Raw genomic sequence first — 23,000 nt, 5'->3', positions numbered from 1 at the left:
CAATCAGAAAACAAACCAGCCCTGTATTTCAGGAACTGCAGGGGCTGTTGTTCTGGCTTGTGATGTTCTGAACAGCCATGTCCAGTTTGAACGTGTGTGGGATGCTGCATTTGTGGATGACAAGATGATTTCCTTGTATTGCCATTTTACAAATTTACAAAGTTTCTTACTTCCTCCCTCTGTTCTGGACTACCTTTTTAGGTTCTTGGTTATGAGCTAAAGCAGAAATTACATTCCCTTTTTATAACTTCTCTGCAGCCTTTCCATTATCATGGACAGCCCCTGCTCGCTAAACAGATCTAACTCCACTGCAGTAGCTCTTCCATTCAGCAAAAAACCCCCAAAAACCAAAAAACCAAAACTGTTACCATGCAGCATCAAATAATTTCTGAACAGTGCAGCCCTTAAATGATCCCTTCTCCCATTAAAGAAGCAGAGCAGAGAAGTGAGAATTCTTTCTCATTACAGCCCTGGATACATTTTACTTTCTTAACATATGGAGTAAACTAGAACTGTACCACAGGATTAAAAGAAAAAGAAAATGGATAAACTTTGGGGAGGGAGGAAAAATAAACTTTCAGAATTCACCAACTACTTTTTCACTTTTTTTTTGTGCAGGTCAAAACTGGCTCGAAGACGCACGGGCCAGATGAAGTACTGAGTCCATGCAATGTTCTCATCTGTTCTCCCCACTCACCTTCCCATAGATAGTGTTACCTCTCATTTCTCTTTGTGATACTTGACGGTTTCTCTTGTATGTAATCCTGTGGCTTAACATCCCCCACCTTCCCCACTCCTTCAGCTCATTTTCTAGGTATCCTAACCCTACCTTGTTTCTTTTCACCTGTACCAGAATTGTACTAGTAGCATGTGGCCAAACAAAAAGAGAAAGAAAAAAAAAAATCAAAAAACTCAAGTGATTATGCACGACTCTAAAAAGAAAAAAAATATTTTTTTTTTCCTATAACAATTGTTTTCCATTTCAGCTGACCTGTTGGTGTCTGTCCCACTGTCCACTGTCTGTCTAGACTGCTACAGGGTTTTCATTCAATTTGTGACTTGGCAGTGGTCATTGGTTCCCTCAGGGCAAAGTTCCAATGCCAGGGAAAGATAAATTGTTTAATGGAGACATTACCCAGCCAGGAACTGCGATAGCTCCTCAGGCTTTCTGGATCCAGCCTCTAAGTTAAACTCTGTTGAAAGCTGATATTGGACAAATCTATCTGGGCAGACTGGATTTTGGACTTTGTGCAAGTTTCTGAGTTTCCAGGGTGCAGCAGCCTAAGGCATGAGTTAGAAAAAGTTAGAGAACAAACCAGGAGGGGCTGGTGAGAACAATCTGCCTTTAAACTCTTGCTGTGGGGGTTGCAGGTGAACACTGCTTGAGTTTGACTTTTTTCCAGAAGAGTTTCCATCAACACTCACTCCTCAGCCTCTCAACTGAGCTGAGCAGACTGTGCTGATATGAGGGGAAATAGATCACAAACTGAAATATGAGATAAAACCCCCAAAATTTCAGATGCTCAAGCTGTGTATTTGACAGAGGGAGAGTGTTAAATGGAAATGAAAGTGCAGTTGGTTCCTGGATCACCATGGAGGGCAGATCCCCTCTTCCTGCTTTTCGTCCTGACTCCCAAGATCTGCAGGAACAGTTCTCACCTCTCTGGGAAGAGGTTTAGGACTGCCATGGCTGTGTCAGGGTAGCAGCTCTGCAGCATCATTCCCAAGGACCTGTTTGTGCATCCCTTACCTGAAATGCTCCCACATCACCCCAGCTGTCCATGGGAGCATCCAAGGTCTGTGGAACAGCCCCTGCAGTGTTCTCCAGGAAGCTGCAGGACACTTTCAATTTCTTTTGAAATAACTGCTGAGTGTCTCCTGATTGCCGTGCTGCAATTTTCATTAGCTAAACCCCACTGTCTTCAGAGTTAATCCTTCCTGGGGAATAGAGCAAGTGGATTCTGGTCCTGTTCTTCACCTATACTGTAAGTTCTTCTTGTGGCCAAAGCTTTGGTCCTTACCCAAGAAAGAAGAGCAGACTGAATTTCCTTTTGGGGAAGTGAACTCTGTCAGTCAAGTGGAAGTGCGGTTGAGGGGAGTGTGTGTGTCCTTTCTGCTGTACATAGGGCTGGCTGTGATCCTGGCAGTGTTCCTGGATTTCATCTGGAGGCTCCAGCCCAGGAAACTCATTTGGGTTCAGGTCATGCCTCAGCCACGCTCGGGAGTTCTGTGGCCACGAGTGTGTGGTGTGTGGGACTGGAATCTTTTGGGAAAGGACTTTGCTTTGTGGGGTTCCATCATTCAGGAAAGTGCAGTGCACAATGAGACCTCCTAACAGCCTGCAAGGCAAAGGAGCAGGGAGATGGAGTGGATGACACTTGCTAGGACATATCTTTACATATCTCAAGGTAGTTCTCAAGCTAAATCATATGCTCATGCTATCTCTCATGGTCCTTGGATTTATTTCAGAACTGGAAGCCAGAGTGAAGGAGCATCCTGGGGACCCAGGAACATGATAGGGATGGGTTTTTTTGTTGTTTTTTTTGGTATTTTTTTCCTTCTGTTTTTGTCTTGTTTAATTGTATGTGACTCTTAATTACAGTGATGATATTCCTTTGTTAAACAGTGATGATAAAGCACTTCCAGTGTGTGGATAAAACTGCTTGTCCTGCAGGAGAGCTCCTCACACTGCAGCTAAGCTGATCTCAAGAATTAGGTTAATTCTAAGCATTAAGTTATTGCTACCATCACCACTGTTTATAATGACAGTGGAACCTGTTTGAGGAGACGGAGTGATTGAGGTGGTGGTAGGTTGTGACACATTGAGAGCATTTTAACTTTTATCTGTTTCTTTTTTTTTAACTAGAAGAAAACCAGTTTTCTAAGTCTTTGCTTTGGATAAGCCAGAGAATGAACCAAGTGGATATAGGCATTGCACAAAATGAGTAGGGGATCTTCCTTTAAAAGCAGGAAGAGACAGATACGTATTTTATACAGAGCTTGAAGTGTTACAGTTGTTGCATAAATGTCACTCTTCTTTCTTAAAACTCCAAACAACTTGTGGTGACTTGAGGTCTGAGTGGATAACGGATCATCAGAAGAGCAAAAGTCTGGTTTTAAGCATCAGCATCTCTTAAAGCTGCAAAATCTGTGACAAACTCAGTCCTTGTTGTGTGGAGTTCAAATGGGCATTACTGTTTCCAGGTCTGACATAAAGGCAGACAAAGTTTTTCTGCAATTACTGAAGCCTGCTTTGAGACATTTGGTTTCCCTGCTTAAAACTGGACTGAAACCAATCCAAATTGTCTTTAAAGAGATAACAAACCAAACAAAGAAACAAAAAAAGTGAATTTCCATTCACTTCAAAGCTTAGCTTACGATGTTAGAAATTTCTTTTTGGAAGTAGAATGAGGAAGGAAAAATCAGTGAGTTGCCTTCTCGTGACACTGCAGTGCCCATTCTTGGTTGCCTGCTGTGTGTGTGGAGTCCCAGGGTCAGGCAGCTCTGGGGACTCAGCCTCTGCAGATGAGGAATCTGCTGTGGGCCTGCCAGCCCGTGAGGGCACACACTACAGGAGCTTGCTGGGCATTCCCTGGGGAGAACGAGTGTCAAACTCTGCTGTATTTGGGTTTTTTGTTGCTTGCCAGAAGGAAGGAGAAAACTGTCCTTTTTGTCCATTGAAAATTATCTTGGATCTTCCTGGGTATTTTAAAATTAAGTTAAACCTCCTATACTGTATTTTAGAAATGCACTTTAAGTACCTTTTTAAAGAAGATTCCTGTACTCTGGGAATACAGAAGAGAAGGGAGTGCTATTTCCAGAGAGTTTGCTTTCCAGACTGCTGAAAAAGGTTTTTTTGGTCAATGTCTAATAGTCCTTATTACTGATTAGCATGGTATTTCAAAGCAAAGACTTTACTTTTTGCTGCTTGTTACCTAATTTACAGGGATTTAATTTTATGTAATGTATTGTATATTTATACATCTGTAATTAATTGCACATTAGATAAGAAAGAGGATTAGCTTTGGTCTAACACCCACTGGTACTGAACTGCCTGTGCACGTGCAGCTGCTGTACTGCTGCACACCTGAGTGGGGGTAGCTGATGCTGTGCTGGGTGTTTGCTGAAGATGCAGCTGCTGGAGGAGGAAGGGTCCTGCTGCTGCTTGGAAGAGTTTGCTGGCTGTCCCACAGTCGGGTCTGACGTGTGCATCTCTCTGTTGTAGTTACTAACCAGTCTGTGGTCTGGCTGTAGTGTCTGTAGCAGGATGTATTAACTTTGTGCTTCCTTGTTTAAAAACATCAGCTGTTCAAGAACAGGACTGACTTTTGTTCAGAAGGCCATTTATGTGTTCTGTGTATTTGAAATCAAAACTAGTCCAACACTAACCAGATGATTGTGTCCAATGTTATTTGGAACAGGATTTAAATTGCTGGGATCAGCTGTGTATTCAGAAAACTGGTGTGGAGCTCCTAAGTCTTCAATTCTTAATGTTGCCAAGTGAATGGGCTGCCCCTGAGCAGTGCTGAATTTACCTCTTGCTTGCCTGGAAACCACAGACTGGAAGCAGAGGGAGTCTTGAATGATCAGCACTTCCCAGCATTAGGTCTGAATTTTCCACTTTGCTTGTTCATACTTCATGTGCAGTTGGTTATGGCTCCCGAATTTGGACATTAGACATGCTCTTCACTGGAATACATCCCTTGGAATTGCTGTCCCCATGGCCCTGTTAATCTCTGTACACAAGGTATACAAGGTAAATGCTGTATAAGTGGCCTTCTTGAACAAATCTCTTTGCAAACTGATTTCATCCCAGCGAAGGAGTGTATCAGCAACACTGTACATTAATTTCAGGTTTTCATTTTCTTATTTTATTTTGTAAATATATCAGATATTTGGAGCTTGAGTATACAAAATGTAAATATAGTTCATGTATTTGTACTAATTCTGATCCATTTGCTGTATAGCCTTAGGTGTGCAATGCAGATATCTAACTGTGTATGGTAACCTTGCACCACTGAATTGTTAGTGACCGAGGTGAAACAATAAAGGTACAACCAGTGCATTAGCAGATAGAATGTGTGCTCCTGTCAGTGTGATTTAATTACTGGTATCTTATGTCGATTACTTGTTTTTAAACCTGTGCTGAACAAGCCGATGCTTTCATTAAAAGAAACATCTCCATTGTTCTTGAGAAAGAAGAGGTGCGCAAAATTAAGGTGAACCAAAAACTTGATGGGCCAGATTGCTGCCGGTCATCTTGTTTAGAAAACAATTAATATAGAATTTAATAGAAACTACAGTGTGAAGAGCGTGCGTGTGTTGCGGATCCAGCGGAGAGAAGGTAGCGCAGCGCTTTGTGCTCCGGGGATCGCCTCGGTGCTCACGGAAGGACAGGTTTGTCGAGTTTTGCCCGGGCACACAAAGACAAACGGCGATACCCGAGGGGCTGACTGCCGCCTGGGAGCATGTTGAGCGGCGCAATCGAAACTAATTAATAGTAATTAGAAATGACAAACTGCGCGGTTCCCGGCGGTCCCAGGGGTGCATATCGCTGGGAACAAAGGCACAGCCGACGGTACGGGGCAGCTGCGCGGCTGAGCGCGGCTCTCGGGGCTCCTCGGGCCCAGCAGGCGGCGGGGAAGCGGCAGAGCCCGGCGGGGACGGCGCGGGGACAGCGCGGAGCCCGGCCCGGCCCGGCCCCAGCCCGACCCGCACTCGCCGCGCCACTGCCCCTTTAAGGGGGCGTGGTCTTCGGCACATCGGGCCATGGGCGGGGGCGGGGGCTCCGGAAGAGCCAATGGGCGCGCTCGGCCCCGCCCCGCCCCGCCCGCGGCTGCTGAGGGGAAGCGGCGCGCGCTGCAGGCCGAGCCCGCAGAGCCCCGGCAGGTCCCGGAGAGCCGAGAGGGAGCGGAGAGAACCGAGCCAGAGCCGAGCCAGAGCCGAGCGCCGCTGCCATGGCCAAGTGAGTGCGGGGCGGGAGAGGGAGCCGGGCCCGCCATGGCCGCGCTCCCGTGGGGCTGCAGCCCGCTCGCGGCGCTGGGAGGGAGGGAGGCCGGCCTTGCTGCCCTGCCCGCTGACTCCGCACAGCCTCCGTTCTGGGATCTGTTGCAGTAATAGCTGGCAGAATTAACTCAAACTCCGTGTTTGTTAAGAAGGGGTAGGCTGCCCTGGCGGCTGGCATGGTCAAAACAGCCTGGCAAAGAAATGGATGCTACTGCTGGATCTCTGCCAGGGACTTACCTGGCATTTCTGGTCTCTCACATTCCAGGGCTGACATTGCTTTGATTGGACTGGCCGTGATGGGTCAGAACCTGATTTTGAACATGAATGACCACGGCTTCGTGGTAAGTGAGGAAGCACTGTTTCGGAAGGCTGACTAGTAGCACCGGGAATTGGAGCTGAGCATTTTGTGGGTGCATTTCCCCCGCTCTTGTGATGATCTAATGGGTGTTATTTCCTCCTTTTAGTTATAACCTGTGCTGGCCTTTGTCCTGTTTCCAGAGAAGAACAGCGGTGCATGCCTGTGCTCAGCTGGCACCTGATATGCTAATTGTACATGACTTTCCTGAAGTTTGCCTTGGCCTTATCATTAACCACAGGTTCCCGAGGCACTTGCAAAGACATGCTCAGATTCATCCCTGCCCTGTGCCTGTCAGGAAGGTGGAAGTGGGAGAGCACAGGATATTGAACCTTGCTTGTATCATTTGTAGTCTGAGCTGAAGTACCTGTTCCATTGGCAGCTTTTGTTAACACGTTTTCTTTCCCCCCAGGTTTGTGCTTTTAACAGGACGGTTTCCAAAGTGGATGACTTCCTGGCTAACGAGGCCAAGGGAACCAAGGTGATCGGTGCTCACAGCCTGGAGGAGATGGTCTCCACGCTGAAGAAGCCCCGCCGTATTATCTTGCTGGTGAAGGCTGGAAGTGCAGTGGATGACTTCATCAATAAACTGGTGAGGCAGACATTCATTCTACCTGTTGACTTCTTGCGGTGTTTTGGAGGAGTTTCCTCTGGAAGTTTTCAGGTATTCATCATTAGTGAGGTTTTGAATGCATGGAGAAAACCAAAATGCGATTTATTTTTGACAGGTGCCATTGTTGGAGACTGGAGACATCATAATTGATGGTGGGAATTCTGAGTATAGAGATACCACGGTAAGCCTGTTTCCAACCTAAAGTGAATGAATAAAATACATTCAACTCTTCCACTTCTGATCATTAGAATAGTTAGTCAATAAGATGCCATCGTCCCTGTGCTCAGGAAAAGCCAAACTGAATTATTTCTGCAAAATTAAAAAGTATTAAAAAGTAATTAAGGACTGTGTTATAAGAATATTTTTATAGAAGTTGCCCAGATCATCAGAGAATGTTTTGTTGATGTGTTTTAAAGAGTGAAGACTTATTAGAAAATTTCCTTTTACAATCTTAGGCAGTTTTCAGGGAGATTTATGAATCTAAGGGTATTTATAGATTTGTTGCTATTTCTTAATCCTTCATGATGGCAGGGCCAGTAAGACAGAACTGCTGGTTTGTCTTTCTTGGTAATGGAAGCAGCAGAGTAATTCTCTGCTTGTGAACAGGCTGTAACTGTAGAAGTTACAGAAGCTACATTAGCCTATCTAGGGTGCTCACATGAAAATATCGCATTCAGACTGGTATTTCTGAATCTTAGAAGAGGTGCTCGTGTTTGTCTTCCTGCTCTGACATCCTGATCTTGGATATGTGAGTTGGCCATGCCAGAGTGAAAAACTCAGTGAGGGTCAGTCCTTGGGGACTTGCAGCTGTCCTTGAGGATCTGGGCCTGTGCCTCTGTCCCACTCAGAAGCGATTACTTGCCTTCAGAATTTTCTGTGCTTGCATGTTCAGTCTGCAGTGAACTCAGCAACTCCACCTTGGGCCTAATCTGCCTCCCCCACATCTTCACACAGAGCATGTGTCACTTGACATTTAATTCCCAGCCTCTTCTGGTCTCAGTGCTGGTCATGTGTGTCTGGTGCTTATAAGGACTTGTTTTCTCACCATGTTGCTTTTGCAAGGATCCATGTCAAAGCAACAGGAAGTTTCCTAATGCTCACTTTGGTGTATGTACAAGCTTTCTTAAGGCTGGCTTCTAGCACATCCAAAGCAGAACCTAAAGCCTGATTTTACATCTGAATTGCTAAGCTTTGTGTGTAAGGCTCTGGCATTAAACAAAATTAAATAGTGCTGCTCTGCTCTTTGTTCCAGAGGCGCTGTAAGGAACTACAGGCAAAGGGCATCTTATTTGTGGGAAGTGGTGTTAGTGGTGGGGAGGAGGGTGCCAGATACGGACCGTCTCTCATGCCAGGAGGAGCCAAGGAAGCCTGGTAAGCATGAACTACTATATTTTTTCTTGTTCAGAATGGTTTGCAACAATTCACACTGTGCACTGAGGGCAGGAAAGAGGAGGCTGTGGGTGTGGAGAGAACAAGATATGTTGCCATCTCACTTCCTTAAGGCTCCTGATTTCTCAACCTGGCTGGGGTCATGGGGCAGTGCTGAGCCTTCATGTAAGGCAGAACAAAGGCAGGCTTTTCTTCCAGGAATCCACAGGCAAAAGTAGGACCTACAGACATCTGAAGGGACAAGGGAAGTTTGCTTAAATTTCAAGCAAGTACTATTTGTTATTTTTTTCTTTTGAAGCTGTACACACTTGGGAAGCCGCTAACCATGAATTGGGCAGCAGCAAATGGCCCTGTAGTGACACATTATAAAAGGAGCTTCAGTGCATGTTTGTACTACTACTGAATGCATCAATTTATTTGCAAGTTTCTGCATGCTGCTGTGCTGTTTTGTACTCATGTCTCAGTAAAGGACTGCACATTAATGCTTATATGAGACTTTCTCCCTGGTTGCCCATTCTCTGTGTAGATGTGGAAAGAAAAGGTGTGTCAAGGCTTTACCTGAGCTTTAGAATCTCTCGAGTCCCTGTCCGTTTGCATTAGTGTTTCATACCTGTATCAGCCTGTTCAAATCTATGGCACAAAGCCATCAACAACAGTAAGTTGCTGCCTGATCATCTTTTGCCTTGAACAGCTAAGTAAGGACAGCTGCTGTGTTCAAATGGAGAGGATGTTTGGGCTCCTAGAAGTGCACTGTGCTTGTCTGTACAGTTGGACACATGACTTCATTGTCCCAATGTCTTGCAAAGTGTCTAACTGGGAAAAACATGTAATTGGCATTGCTGTGTGGATGGGTTATCAACCTGCCAGCTGCCCTCAGCCCAGGCTGCCTTTTGGCAGGTTACACCAAGAGGCATCATACAGATAGATTTGATTTGTTTTCTCTTGTGCTGTTTGTATCCCTGCCTGTCTGCTAAGGTGTATTCTTTCTCCCCACAGGCCCCACATCAAGACCATATTTCAAAGCATTGCTGCTAAAGTGGGATCTGGGGAACCTTGTTGTGATTGGGTAAATAGTCATTTGATACTGACCCTAACTGGGGGTTACATCCCTGCTTAGGCAGTTTGGTTACAGAAGCTCATGGATATTTGTCCACAATAAGCACAGCACCATCAGTGATGGATAGTTTCTGGCTGTGTTCATTTCCAATCTGCCATCTCTAATAACTCACACCATGCATTGGAAAGACAAAGTTTTGTGACTGGGTCATGTGCTGAGGGAGCTGTGACCCATTGGTTCCAGTTAGCACTGTCTTGGATTCCCTCCTTTAGGCAGAAGGAAACCATGGGTCCGTATTAAACACCAGAAGTGGTGATGATGCTGTTGCTGAGGGAATTTTTGGATGTTTCTGGACAGGTGGGAGATGAAGGAGCTGGACATTTCGTGAAGATGGTGCACAATGGGATTGAGTATGGAGACATGCAGCTGATCTGTGAGGCCTATCACCTGATGAAAGATGTGGTGGGCATGGAGCATGATGAGATGGCAAAGGTGATTTGCAGTTTTTAATGGCTTTCCTTTTTTTGTGCCATGGTGTCTGTCTGCCACTGGTGAGCAGCTGGGCTTTGGTAAAGCTGCTGTGTGTACATAAGTGATTTTTTTCTGACATGCCTCCTGCAAGGGTGGGGCACAATGTTCCTGAGCTTTACATGAGGTAGGAGCAGTGAGCATGGACAGCTGAATGCTTACAGAAATTGTCTAAAACTCTTCCCATGCTACAGTTGATTTCTCCCCAGGAAGCACACTTTCAGGTGTAGAGATGTGAATTACCTTGCCTGAAAAGAGCAAGTAAAACACTGAGCATTATAATCAATCAGGCAAAATATATAATCAGTTAAAAGATATAGTAGAGATAAAGCAAATTGGGGTGTGTATGAATGTGTTTGTACTTCTTCTCCTTTTTCAGGTATTTCAAGAGTGGAATAAGACAGAGTTGGACTCTTTCCTGATTGAAATCACGGCCAATATTCTCAAATTCAAAGACAGTGATGGCAAATACCTCCTCCCAAAGATCAGGGACAGTGCCGGGCAGAAGGGCACAGGGAAGTGGACAGCCATTTCTGCCCTGGAGTACGGAGTCCCGGTCACACTCATCGGTAACTGGTGCTTTGATCTTTCCTGCCTCCATGTACCACACCACAGGAAGGAGCAGGGAAAAGACAGTCTCAGGAGCGAGCCCACAGCAGGGCTAGGCTGGCACAAGAGGCTCTTGTAGGTGTAGCTGTTCCAGGCTTTCTACCCTGACAGCTGTTCCTGGGTTTCTTTGCTGGGCTTGTTTTTACCCTCGTCCTTAAATGTTGGTCCTGTTGTCACACCTGTGTCCGTGGTGTCCTTGCAGTGCTGTGAGGACTCAGTGGCAGGGGAACATTAAGTGTTGTGCTCAGAGTGTTGTAATGCAGAGGAGCTGGAATACATCTGCAGCACATTTAGAGTGCCCTAATACCACAGGTCCAGAGTGGGTTTCCCATTGAGTAAATTACATGAGTCAACAGGTTCTTTGCTCTCAGATTTACTTTCAGTTCTATGCTTTTTTTCCTTTGTATTGGCTGGTCAAGTCCTGAAGAAAAATTATATTCAGTAGCTGAAAGAAAGTGTAGCTGTCACAGAAACATGGCTGCATTCCAGCAGCAGAACAAGTTCTCTAGATGGCTTTTGTGCTCTACCCCCACTGTAGTCTGTCAGTTCTAGGCTTGAAACAGTGTTTCTTGCTTGTGCTGCTAATGTTCTCCTGTTCGGGGTGCTTGCAAAGGTTAAGGGTGGAGGAGACACTCCCCTATCAGTGCTCTGCAAGGCCAGGGAGCGTGCTTAGGTAATGCTGAGCTATAGGGAAGTGTGTGCCACAGTCCTTGCGCAAACGTGGCCCTGCTCAGGGCACTTGCTGTGTGGTTTTACTGCACGAGCATGACTTGCAAACTTCTGCTTGTAAAAGCAGAGTCATGCTACTCCTGCTTTTCCCTGACTTTTCTACCATGCTGCTCCTCCCCACTGTAGAAGGAAGTTCTTGCAGAAATGGAAATTAGTCTGTTCTGATTAAGGTATGATACATCCTCCTGCTGTAGGGAGGATCCAGAGTCTTGTGAAAACATTACTCACTCTTTTTTAAAAAAATTGTTGGTTTGATTTTGGGGTGTGGTTTTTTGGGTTTTTTTTGTGTTTGATTTTTGGTATATCACAACTCACTTAAAGGGTGGAACAAAATGACAGTATGAAGACTTGCTTCTTGTCTTTCTACCAGACCCTGAAAAGCAAACTTTTTTCTTCCTCATTTTACAGTCTTCGTTTGCAAACAATACAGCTTAACCAGCATGATTAAGAACTTACTGAGCCAGCCTGACAGATATTTAGTAACCTGGTTAGTGATGTTAGAAAACTTTCTAAGTGCTAGGGGCCTACCAGATTGTGAACCTTATTTCATCTCATAAGTTAACCTGCTGATTTATTCTTGATTTTAATTGCCTTTATTTTGCACGTATGTATTTCAAAGCACATTCAGTTAATGTGAGTTGGCATTTAAGGAGCATCTTTTTATCTTAAAATCATGATACAATACTTGGTGAAGTCTTCAGCCTTGCTGTTCCCTAGATTGCAGTGCAACACTGTCTGTTTCTGATAGATAGGAAAAGATTTTAAGGTAAATTCTCAAAACTGAGAGCTGGTAAATGTTCCTGGGGATAAATTTTCACGTGTATGATTTGTGTCCTTTTTCTTTATCATTTGAAAGCTGTATCAGTCAATACTTACCCATGGTTGTACTGAATGGCAGTGTTGTCCCCCAGGAATGCTGTTGGAATAACTCATTTGTGCAGCAGTTATTTTGCTTGTGTACATGGCTCATCACTCAGTGACACTCCGTGGTGCTGGAGTACCTCAGACATGAACAGTGATGCCCAGTTTACTAATGATCTCCTCTTTCTGCCATGCCCAAAGGTGAAGCTGTGTTTGCACGCTGCCTGTCTTCCCTCAAGGATGAGAGAGTGCAGGCCAGTAAGGTGCTGGCAGGGCCCAGAGTGACCCAGTTCAGTGGGAACAAGGAGGCCTTCCTGGAGGACATCCGCAAGGTGAGTCCTGCTGCAGGGTCCGAGCAGGTTTGGGGTGCTCTGAGCCCTGGGGAGCAGATCTTGGGTTCATTCTTCATGAGAACTGGTTCCTGCTTTCAGCACTGGCCATTGTCTCATGATGTCCACAAAGCGTAATGTGACCCTTTCCTAACCAAAGGAGGGTTAGGAAGGACCCAGAAGCAAATCAACTCTAAACCACAATGGGCAGAGACGGCTGCATGAGGCACAGAGATCATAAATCATGCACAGGAGCTTGTCCCCCCCTCAATACTCCTGCCTTTGCCTGGGTATTGATCTCTTGATCTCTGTCTGTTGAAACCAGACTTTCCAAGGAGAAAGGATATTTTGTTTTTCACATTACTGGAATGTTGCTACTGTACTCATCCCTGTTGAGATGTGGACTGAACAGAGCACATAGACCATGAAGTTTGTTGTTCAACTTTGTGAGACTTCTCTTGGAACGTGAATTCCATTTTTTTTTTTCAGGCCCTGTATGCTTCCAAGATTATCTCGTATGCTCAAGGCTTCATGCTGCTGAGACAAGCAGCCAAGGAATTTGGGTGGACACTGAATTATGGTGGTATTGCACTAATGTGGAGGGGAGGCTGCATCATCAGAAGGTAATTGAGATGAGAAGGTAACCTGGCTGCCGAGGGGGGAAGAGCAGGCAGTTTAGTTTGAGGGGCTTAGCTGACAAGCCTAGAGATTTCCTTGGAAAATCCATGGAGCTACTCTGCTGGTAAGATTCTGAGAGGCTGTAGACAACACCAAAGGTTACTAGATGAGCTCACTATTCTGGTGGCTTAACTGCTGAAAATTTATTTGGTCTTTGTCATGTTTGGAATCTGAATTTGGCTGAGTCAAGTTTTGGCACTGTAAGTTTTGGATTCTGGGCCTTTGTTGGAAGCTGTAACATTTATTCCTGGCTAACTTTTGCCTAGTGTGTTCCTGGGAAAAATCAAAGATGCTTTTGATCGAAACCCTGAACTCCAGAATTTGCTGTTGGATGATTTCTTTAAGAGAGCTGTAGAAAACTGTCAGGTAAGTTCCAAGGAAAGGAGAGCATAAAAACAATTTACAGCCAGGACTCTCATGGTTTTCTTTTCCCTTTGATACTGACTAAGCTCTGATTGGAAACCGAAGGTTCTCATTTTACTGTTACAGAAGAGCCTTAGGCAGAAATTCAGCAATTCAAAAGGACCATAATATGAGGAGAAAAGGCCTGGCCTGTGTGAACATTCTCATCACTGCCCTGTGTCTTGTGCCTACTGTGCATCTGGATTTCAGCTGAGCAGACCATAAAGCTCTGTTCCAGTACCATTGTTTGCAGTAGCCCCAGAACAACAGTTCCAGACCCACCCATTCTTTAGGCCTGTGTCTGTGCAAACAGTGTCCTGATTTGGATGGAGCTGATAGGCAGAATTAAAACCACATTATCTGGCCAAAAAAGAAGTATCGTATTATCATAAGTAGTTCTTGTAACTGAATCTGAATATTCCATGCAAATTACGAGACCAGATAAAGAGTTGAACTGAGGATTATCCACATTCTGAATTATCAGTGCTGTCCTCTTATGCCCTTGGGTGAGCTTTGTTCTGTGCTTGGTGAGAGGTCCTGGAAGTGCCTCAGAGCTCAGAACATTCCCCTCTCCCTGCTGAGTTCAGGCTTTTGAGACGCTCTCACCATGTTTATGTGAAAGAACGGCATCCTTGCTTGAGGCTGTGGTTTGACTGCCTGTCTCAACTGTTCTCATCCTGCTGTTAACTCCGTCTTACTTGCCATTATTTTGGATCAACCTCGTTTATATAAAATCAGGAATCTGTTGCTGTATTTGCTCAGATTTGGCTATTAGATCTCATAGAAGGTGAAATAGCACACACAGTTGTACTGGAGCAGTTCATGTGCCTGCAGTAGCTCTGAGTTTTCCTTTGCCCCCCTTTTCCTCTTTCCAGGAGTCCTGGCGCCGTGTGATCAGTACTGGAGTGCAGATTGGAATCCCTATGCCCTGCTTCACGACAGCACTTTCTTTTTATGATGGATACAGGCATGAGATACTGCCAGCTAACCTGATTCAGGTAGGTACTGAAATCTCATCATGCTGTTATTTAAATACTGCTTTAAAGGTCTCAATGGCAATATGTCCTAATCACTCACACTGTAGGTTGCCTAATATATTTCTGTTGTACCTGAAATTCCTGTCAGTAAAACACTTAGAGACAGCTGGATAGAGAACACCGGAGATACTGGTATGGCAGCACCCAGTGTGTGTTTGTGTTCCTTCTGTGGACCAAGGGTAATGGTATCTTTGAACCCAAATGGTTTGTTCAGAATTAACTTTGAATGTTTGGATACATGGAAGTGCTTGTTTTTTAGATTGGTACCAAGCAGAAATCCTACTTGTATTTCTGCAGAACTCTTTATTGAATTATTAGATATTAGTAAATTTTTCATTGCAGTGATTTTGCTCATAATGAGAAAATAATTTTGAGTGTTATAATATTTCTGCTATTCCTCATTAGGTAACAGTAGGTGTAACTTCTAGAACTCACATGATATTGACATTTCTGTGTCTGGTTTGTCTGTGTGTTCTCATTCCAGGCTCAGCGTGATTACTTTGGTGCACATACATATGAATTATTATCAAAGCCAGGGGTATTTATCCATACTAACTGGACAGGCCATGGAGGAAATGTGTCCTCTTCTGCTTACAATGTCTAATGGAAACCAAGATACTGTAGATCTCAAATATTTCTTCTAGAATATCACTTTTTACTGTACTCTGCTAGAACTTGTGTTTGGACACTTTTGTAATAACTTGTGGGTGTATTTCACACATATACATGTATCTATATGTATCATATAAGAAAACTAAATAAATTTAGTTATAAATGTGTTGAAGTTTTCTTCCCACTGGTGCTGGCCAAAACTAGGTAAAATGTTTTTGTGCAGTATTTAACAGAATTTATAGTCATGTTAGGTTTATAGTATTGTAGTGCATAAAGTCCTCCAGTTCAGGAATTGCTGAGATGGAGAGTGGCAGACAGCATAGGAACTTACACAAGGTTCCAGGCAGATAAAGGCCCTTCTTTCATTGCCTATTCCTCCCATGGGGCAATTAAAAATACCCAGAGCAGCATGCAAAGTTGGCTCTATTTTGTATCCTCTCCCTGCACTGCTACTGCCAGTCATCTTCAGGACTTCTGAAAGTTTACCTGGGTATCTGAACCTTTTCATCTGTTAAAATTGGTGCTGTGCACACTGATTTTTATATTAATTTTTGGCCATATACATTTCTGCTAGGACAGCTGTTTAGTAACTAGTTGAATATTTGTATAAGTGAAATATAACTTTCAATGTAAGGTACCTTTTCTGCAGCTCACGCGGTAACATGTGGGAGTTCTGTAGAACGAACGCGGCTCCAGCGACGCTGCATCGCGGGGCGGCGCCTCGGCCACTCACGGTGTCCGGAGGCGGGACCCGGCATGGCAGCGGTGCCGCCCCTCACGGTGTCCGGAGGCGGGACCCGGCATGGCAGCGGTGCCGCCCCTCACGGTGCCCGGAGGCGGGACCCGGCATGGCAGCGGTGCCGCCCCTCACGGTGTCCGGAGGCGGGACCCGGCATGGCAGCGGTGCCGCCCCTCACGGTGTCCGGAGGCGGGACCCGGCATGGCAGCGGTGCCGCCCCTCACGGTGCCCGGAGGCGGGACCCGGCATGGCAGCGGTGCCGCCCCTCACGGTGCCCGGAGGCGGGACCCGGCATGGCAGCGGTGCCGCCCCTCACGGTGTCCGGAGGCGGGACCCGGAATGGCAGCGGTGCCTCCCCTCACGGTGCCCGGAGGCGGGACCCGGCATGGCAGCGGTGCCTCCCCTCACGGTGTCCCGAGGCGGGACCCGGCATGGCAGCGGTGCCTCCCCTCACGGTGCCCGGAGGCGGGACCCGGCATGGCAGCGGTGCCGCCCCTCACGGTGCCCGGAGGCGGGACCCGGCATGGCAGCGGTGCCGCCCCTCACGGTGTCCGGAGGCGGGACGCGGCATGGCGGCCTTACCTCCCCTCGCGGTGTCCGGAGGCGGGACTCGAAATACCAGCGGTGCCGCCCCTCACGGTGTCCGGAGGCGGGACCCGGCATGGCAGCGGTGCCTCCCCTCACGGTGTCCGGAGGCGGGACCCGGCATGGCAGCGGTGCCTCCCCTCACGGCGGCCCCGCCCCGCCCCGCCCCGCCCCGCGCGCCAAGGGCGGGAAGCGCCAGGGGCAGGGGTTCGTGAGGGCCGCGATGGCGGCGGCGGCGGCCGGCGAGGAGCGGCAGATGCTCGCGCAGGTACCGAGCGGCGCACGGCGGGCCCAGGCCGTGAGCGGCCGTTTCGGCTTTGGTCCTTTGGGGCGAGGCCGGTGTGTCACTGCCTGTCCCTGCCGTGGTCCCTGCAGAGGCTGAAGGCGGCGGTTCACTATACAGTCGGGTGCCTGTGCGAGGAGGTGGAGGAGGACAAGGACGTGCAGTTCAGCAAACAGTGCATCGCGGCCATCTCGGACATCACGTTCCGGCAGTGCGGTACAGCTGCGTTACCTGCTGTTACCTGGGTTACTGCAGCCGGTCCATGGCTGTTCAGGAGCCATCGCTGGAGGCCTCAAAAATAATAGCATCGAACTAGGTGTCACCGGGGCATTCTCTTGCATTATATGTTTTTTAAGTATAAGAAATACTAGTTGGACTTTTCAGGCCTGAAAAAAGCATTTAGATGTATGAGGGAATCTTGTGTGGCTTCCTGTTTGTGTACGAGTGGTGCCTAACAACCAGCTATGGTCATTTCTCGTAACTGACTTGGATAACTTGTGTATTGTGTACTTTTTCCCACTTAGTGTCTTAAAATATATTACATCTTTGTGTTTTCTCTAGAAATCTTTGCAAAAGACCTCGAAATGTTTGCAAGGTATGCATTGATTGTTACAAAGGCTTTCCCTTTTTTTGTGTTAGCTCCTAGATAATATTTAAAACACATCTTGTAATTCAAGCTTTAAAGGGCTTGGTTGGCTGCTTAAATAGTGTCTATGAAGTTATGAATTAGAAATTCCCTGTAGGTAGTCTTTGATCTTGGCCTCTTATGGTCAGTACTGGCAAAAATGTTAAGGGCTGTTTTTTGGTTTTATACAGGCATGCAAAACGAACCACAGTCACTACAGAAGATGTGAAGCTTTTGGCTAGAAGAAGCAATTCTTTGGTGAGATGCACTCTATTTTCTGTCTTGCAACATTCTTAAACCAGTTAATTCCTAAAAGCATTTGAATGAAGGTTACACGTTGTGAAGGAACTGTTGCATAAGCAATTGCACGGTCTTCCTGAGGTAGATAGGCACAATCCAGTGATTTTTAAATTTTCATCTTATTTTGTTTCATGCCACTCTGCCTCACTGTGGTGAGATCTGATTGCAGTTCAAGCAGCAGTGCTCTCCTTGCACCAGGGCTGCTGACGGTCCAAGTTCAGAAGTGCAATAGACAGACACAGCATTGTGAATCACTGCTTTTTCCTGATGTTGTTTCTTTGTTGTAGATTGAGGTCAGGAATAGCTTGAGTCTGCCTCGAGGTGCTGAGTCTCCCAACATTAATACAGGGATCACAGAATCACTGTATTCCTTTGCTGCTCTATATGATGCTCACTGGATAAAACTCACTCGTCTGTTAAGACAGATTGTATGTGGATCCATGAAAAATGCTTCCAATACTAATTTTACTTTTATGTGAGGAGATTGTTTTCCTTCCCCATATAATTTGAAAGATACAACACAAACTTGCCTGAGAATGCAAAGTAAATGTTTTTTGGAGTCTGTCATGTTTCTTGTAATGAGAATTTGCCGTGTTAATTTCTCTTCAGTATTTCTTTCTAATGTCTTGTGAATGAATGAAGTTCCTCAGTAGAGTACTGATTAGCTTATTGTTCCCAGCTAAAATATATCACTCAGAAGAGTGAAGAGCTTGCATCAAATAACATGGAGCAGAAGGAGAAGAAGAAAAAGAAGTCCAGCACAGCTAAGGGAGAGAGAATTCCTGGAGAACAAGAAGCAGTTGTGACTGAAAATGAAGATTCCAACATGGCATGATGTATCTTTTGAGTAATGTTTCAGGTCATTTACTATCCTAGAGAAACCAAAATTAGCCTATTCATCTTGCAGGTTAGGTCCAGGAATGAATCTTTAGGTTTTCAGGTGAATGCGACTGGATTTTTATTGTTCCAAAATGGAAAGTCTGTCAGAATTCAGTAAGCTTACAGCCAAAATGCCTTAATTGCTCACAAAAGGTATCTATTATTAAAATCAAAATACTTTAAATAAAGAGTTTGAAACAGACCATTCTCAATTCTGTGTTAATTTCTTCATCCTCTTTTCCTAAGGTAATATTTATCAGCCCATTCTTTAATTATAGCAGCTGGTGGAAATATCAAAACTAGTCCAACAGTAAGATAAAAAGGTTTTATTGATATTAGAAAAAAAATACTTTAACAAATTTAAAAATAAGCCAGCTAATACAAAAGCATTATGATTAGGAGACTAAGACAGCAGGCCAAATGCAAATCTTCTGTCACACAGCCTTACAAAGCAATTATTTCCACCTTTTCTGTGTTTTATATGATAGTTCTTACACAGCATCCAAGAGGCTGGAGTTCCTTACAGAAAAAAAGCACTGAAGTTGAAGGACTTTGAGTTTACTTTAACTGATAAAATCAGGGTGAGAATTCAAGTTCCTAGATCCCAGGCTGGAGTCCCTCTGCCCTCATCACTAACTGTGCCTCAAAGTGTCTTCCAGAGATCCTCCATCCCTTTTACACTGAAAACGGTGGAAGATAAAGTAAGCAAACTGCCTGGGGCTTCAGGAGCTGCATCCACCATTATCAGATGGAAGCTGCTGGCCACCAACCAGGAATTGAAAGCTGAACACTCACATGCTGTGCTTAGCAATACCATTGTTCTAGCATTCTGCAATAAGTCAAAATCCCTTTGCTTACGCAATTCAAATCACCAGAGGAGTTTAAGCCTCAGGACAATGTCCAGATTTTAGTAGTTCTATAGCCAGACCACAGAATGACCAGCAAACTATGGTTCCCAGGATATGTCTTTGCTTGTATTGATTCTAATGCAAAAGCAAAACCCAAAGTGCAAGCAGCACTGCAGTCTCACTTTTTGCGTTTTGCGCTGGGCCAGTCCCCCCAGGGAAGCGTTTTCTTGCCCTTGGACGTGCTCCGTAGGGAGTGCAGAGCCTGCACTTGTTGAAGGCGCTTGGAGAGCTCCTGCTCACAGGCTCCCTGCAGAGCTCCAGCCTTCTGCTTGTCCCATCCCAGAGCCGAGGCCAGGGCTGCTGCGTCTTCCTTCAACACCAGCTGCAGCAAGACAGAGTAACAGTCTTTGTACTGACTCCCCAGCCACCAACCCTCTGCTGACACGAACTACAGCAGGAACCAGGCACCAAAGTTTAGTACTGGCACTTTGGAACTGGACATGTTCCCAGCTTTCATCACCTATCCCGTGGGCTAGTGGATTTCCAGAAATTTGTCAGCACTCAGTGCTTGAAGCTCTGTTCAGGTGTTCAAAGGAAGAGAAAGCAGTTACTTATTTTCTACAGAAGGAAATGCAGGAGTAGCAAGTCACAGCTTGAAAGAACACCTTCCTAAATGGTTACAATTTATCTAGACTTTCCAAGCTATAATGCAGGGTTTTTTTCCAAAATAAGGTTTTTATTTTGATTTGGGATATATAAAAGAAACATAGCTAGATGCATAAGCATCCAAAAAAACCCAAAGAACCTTGCCGTTAGGACAGCTGGCTGATTTGGCAGAGACCAAACCCAAAATTATTTTGTGGCTTTTCAGAGCACAGAGCAGAGTGTGTGGAACACTGTCAGCTGGCTGTTACAGAGGAGCTCCAAGCCAGGGGTAGTGTTACTGAGGAAGAGAAATTAATTAAATTTCAGCACTTTGAAACAGATCTACTGAACATAACAGCCTCCAGAAGCAGGGACAGCTTTCCCTATAGCCCTTCTTTCAGAGGGAGAGGTTTGCCAGAATATGGTTGTGTCATTCTCACCCACCTCTAGATCCTGGCTGTCCAAGCAGAGTTCTGGAGCAGTTTTCTCTTTCAGAGCAGCAAGGACCTGGTTGCTGAGTGCTGTTGTGGCTGACGTATCTGTGCTGCTGGTACCTGTGTCAACCACATCCATCTCCTTCCTTGGTGCAGCCTGAGGTTCTGGAAAGGAGCAGAATCAGTACAGCCCCTGACAAACACAGGACAGGAAAAGTGGCCTGGATTGCTTTGATGGTTGTGAGATTAATAAAATATACATCCAATCTAGGTGCATTGTGGAACTTAAGAAATCCATAATGTTAAGGAGGACTACAGGATCTAAGCTTTTCTCCCAGTATTCTGCTTTCAGGCTTTGTGAGAAATGTGACACAGCAGTGAGAGGGCTCTCTGGTCAGAGAATTCTTACACTATACCTGCTCTTGCATCAACCTCATTTAACAGCAGCTGACCAAATTACTCACTCTATTTATTCCACTCAGTAGGGGTTGAAAACCTCCTTCTCTAGCATACAAATGCTCCCTACCTGTGACTTTGCTTAAGATACTGTCTTCAGTTTTCAAGGCCTCTAGGTAGAGTTCTAGGAGCTGCCTTGACTGACGCTCTTCTTCTCGTCTGTCCAGCACCTGCTGCAGGGTGTCCTGCAGCACTTGGATTTTGGTTTCACTTTGGCCAAGTTCTTCTGCCAGGTCTGAGCGTGGCACATCAATGAGCACCTTAAAACATTGAGAGGGCTCCTGAGTAACTTATTTCATGGCACTTTTTGCAGTACAGACAGAATGTACAAACCCTTCTGAAACCAAGCATGTTCCACAAGGTTTCTTGTCATAGCAAGTCCCCTGAGCTCTGAGAGGCTGCAGTGGCACTCCATCAGGCAGCATTTTTTACTAAAAGCCATAAGGCATTCAAGAAGGTGTGGAATCATGTGCAATTTTAATAGTAATCTTGAAAAATAATGGCAAAGCACTGCTTCTTCACAGTGCACGTAAATACTCAAAGGAAAGGCAGTAGCCTGGCACCTGGGAAGCTGCACATTGGGAAGGACAAGAAGGGACAGTTATTGCCATGCCTCACCACAGACAAGGTGTTAAGCAGTCAGAAACTTGAATCAATCAGCTCTGCAAAGTGACAGCAGTTCTTCAAACCCCTCTGGAGCAGACAGATCTGGCCTGCTGCTCAGCCTCTCCTCTGCACATGTTATACAGGTGTCTGGCTTTAGGGAATGTGCTGAATTCAGTTGTCATTTGGCCAAATCTCAACTTTTTGCCCTCCCACTGTCAGAATTGGAACAACACCCTGTGAGGGGTACTTGGGGATTAAGAGCATCCTTGGACACTTGAATGTTTCCCTTCAAGCAGAAGTTTGACTCTGGCACCAAGAGCCAAAAGCAGCAGCTGAATTAAGCCTGAGCTCTTGTTTATTGATTCAGTTCTCTACTGAGATAAATGGATGATGGGCAGATAAAAGGACAGAGACTGGGGGTTTCCCCACTGTACCTGGAGGTCTTCTTCAGACATCAGGATAATATTGGACAGGTCATCCTTCAGCTGCCTGGCCAGTTGCTTCCACTTCTCAGTAGCACTGTCCACTTCATCCACAGACTCCGAGAGCCAGGATGTTCCACTGTCTGACACAAGAGTCACCAGTTTCATGGGTCATTCCTGATCTCCTGACGCTGCCTAATGTCACTAGGTGTATTCCAAACACACCTCCCCTTCCATGCTTCCTCACTCACAGCATACCTAAGCTTTTACCAGACCATTTCTCATCCTTGGCCAGTGCGACAAACTTGGTGTTAGATGGCAAACACAAGAAGTAATCTTCATCATCCACAATGGTCCCATCTTCTGCCAGTACCAAGGTGATGGGTTCCCGGGCCTTGTCAATAGCCAGAACACCACAAGCTGCAGAACAGAAAAAATACTTAACAGAACAATAAAAGTGACATAGCACTGCCCTTTTATTACCCCCAGCACAAAGGACAGGCAACTCTCAGTGACTGAGGCTGGAGACCAGGAGCTGTCTCCTCACAGTGCTGCACATTAGCCGGGTCCCACAGCAGATCCCATAGCGGGTCCCATTGCAGATCCCCCAGCGGGTCCCATTGCCGATCCCACAGTAGATCCCACAGCAGGTCCTATTGCAGATCCCACAGCGGGTCCCACAGCGGGTCCCCCAGCGGGCCCGCCGCTCACCTTTGTCGCGCAGCTCTCGCAGGCAGGACGCGGCCACGCCGTGCTGCTCCGGCCCGTCCCGCCGCCGCACCACGCACCGCTTCAGCCGCGCCGCCATCAGCTGCGGCTCCGCAGTGCCCCAAGGGCTCTTGCCGGCGGGGAAGGCGCTGCTGCCGGAGATCCGGCCCGGCCCGGCCCGGCTAAGGCCGGGCACTCACGGCCCCGGGGCCGCCCCCGCGGGCCGCATTGCCGCGCCGGCGCTCGACTCGCCGTGCCTGCGGGG

The 23,000-nt window shown here is 46.2% G+C and overlaps 4 protein-coding genes across 10 annotated transcripts in view; 3 read left to right on the top strand and 1 right to left on the bottom strand.

Moving 5' to 3' along the window:
- Positions 1-5,078, top strand: part of KIF1B (kinesin family member 1B) — a 78,254-nt gene extending 73,176 nt beyond the window's left edge. For all 7 annotated transcript variants that reach the window (XM_088178672.1, XM_014891885.2, XM_088178667.1 and 4 more), the window contains one exon: positions 619-5,078. In XM_088178672.1, coding sequence (XP_088034798.1) covers positions 619-661 — 43 coding nt within the window. In that variant the 3' untranslated portion in view covers positions 662-5,078. The remainder of the gene's footprint in view (positions 1-618) is intronic.
- Positions 5,079-5,818: 740 nt separating this feature from the next.
- On the top strand, positions 5,819-15,372 carry PGD (phosphogluconate dehydrogenase). The gene is made up of 13 exons (XM_014891890.2): positions 5,819-5,965; positions 6,272-6,347; positions 6,774-6,953; positions 7,090-7,155; positions 8,227-8,345; positions 9,360-9,429; positions 9,778-9,912; positions 10,328-10,517; positions 12,349-12,479; positions 12,966-13,099; positions 13,421-13,520; positions 14,432-14,554; positions 15,078-15,372. Exons 1-13 carry the CDS (start codon positions 5,958-5,960, stop codon positions 15,195-15,197), a joined length of 1,452 nt encoding a protein of 483 aa, XP_014747376.1. The 5' UTR covers positions 5,819-5,957; the 3' UTR covers positions 15,198-15,372.
- Positions 15,373-16,691: 1,319 nt separating this feature from the next.
- Positions 16,692-18,818, top strand: CENPS (centromere protein S). The gene is made up of 5 exons (XM_014891898.2): positions 16,692-16,797; positions 16,905-17,028; positions 17,374-17,407; positions 17,629-17,695; positions 18,417-18,818. Exons 1-5 carry the CDS (start codon positions 16,753-16,755, stop codon positions 18,570-18,572), a joined length of 426 nt encoding a protein of 141 aa, XP_014747384.1. The 5' UTR covers positions 16,692-16,752; the 3' UTR covers positions 18,573-18,818.
- A 109-nt stretch (positions 18,819-18,927) lies between these two features.
- Positions 18,928-22,994, bottom strand: DFFA (DNA fragmentation factor subunit alpha). The gene is made up of 6 exons (XM_014891897.2): positions 22,739-22,994; positions 22,286-22,447; positions 22,040-22,170; positions 21,070-21,259; positions 20,554-20,708; positions 18,928-19,846 (listed from the first exon to the last, which is right to left on the bottom strand). The coding sequence occupies exons 1-6, from the start codon at positions 22,833-22,835 to the stop codon at positions 19,643-19,645; spliced, it is 939 nt and encodes a 312-aa protein (XP_014747383.2). The 5' UTR covers positions 22,836-22,994; the 3' UTR covers positions 18,928-19,642.
- Positions 22,995-23,000: the final 6 nt, after the last annotated feature.

This window comes from Sturnus vulgaris, chromosome 25, assembly GCF_052056855.1.
Source record: "Sturnus vulgaris isolate bStuVul1 chromosome 25, bStuVul1.hap1, whole genome shotgun sequence".
Classification (NCBI taxonomy): Eukaryota; Metazoa; Chordata; class Aves; order Passeriformes; family Sturnidae; genus Sturnus; species Sturnus vulgaris.
The sequence above is the reverse complement of the archived record's forward strand: the minus strand, read 5'-3'. Positions and strand labels throughout refer to the sequence as shown.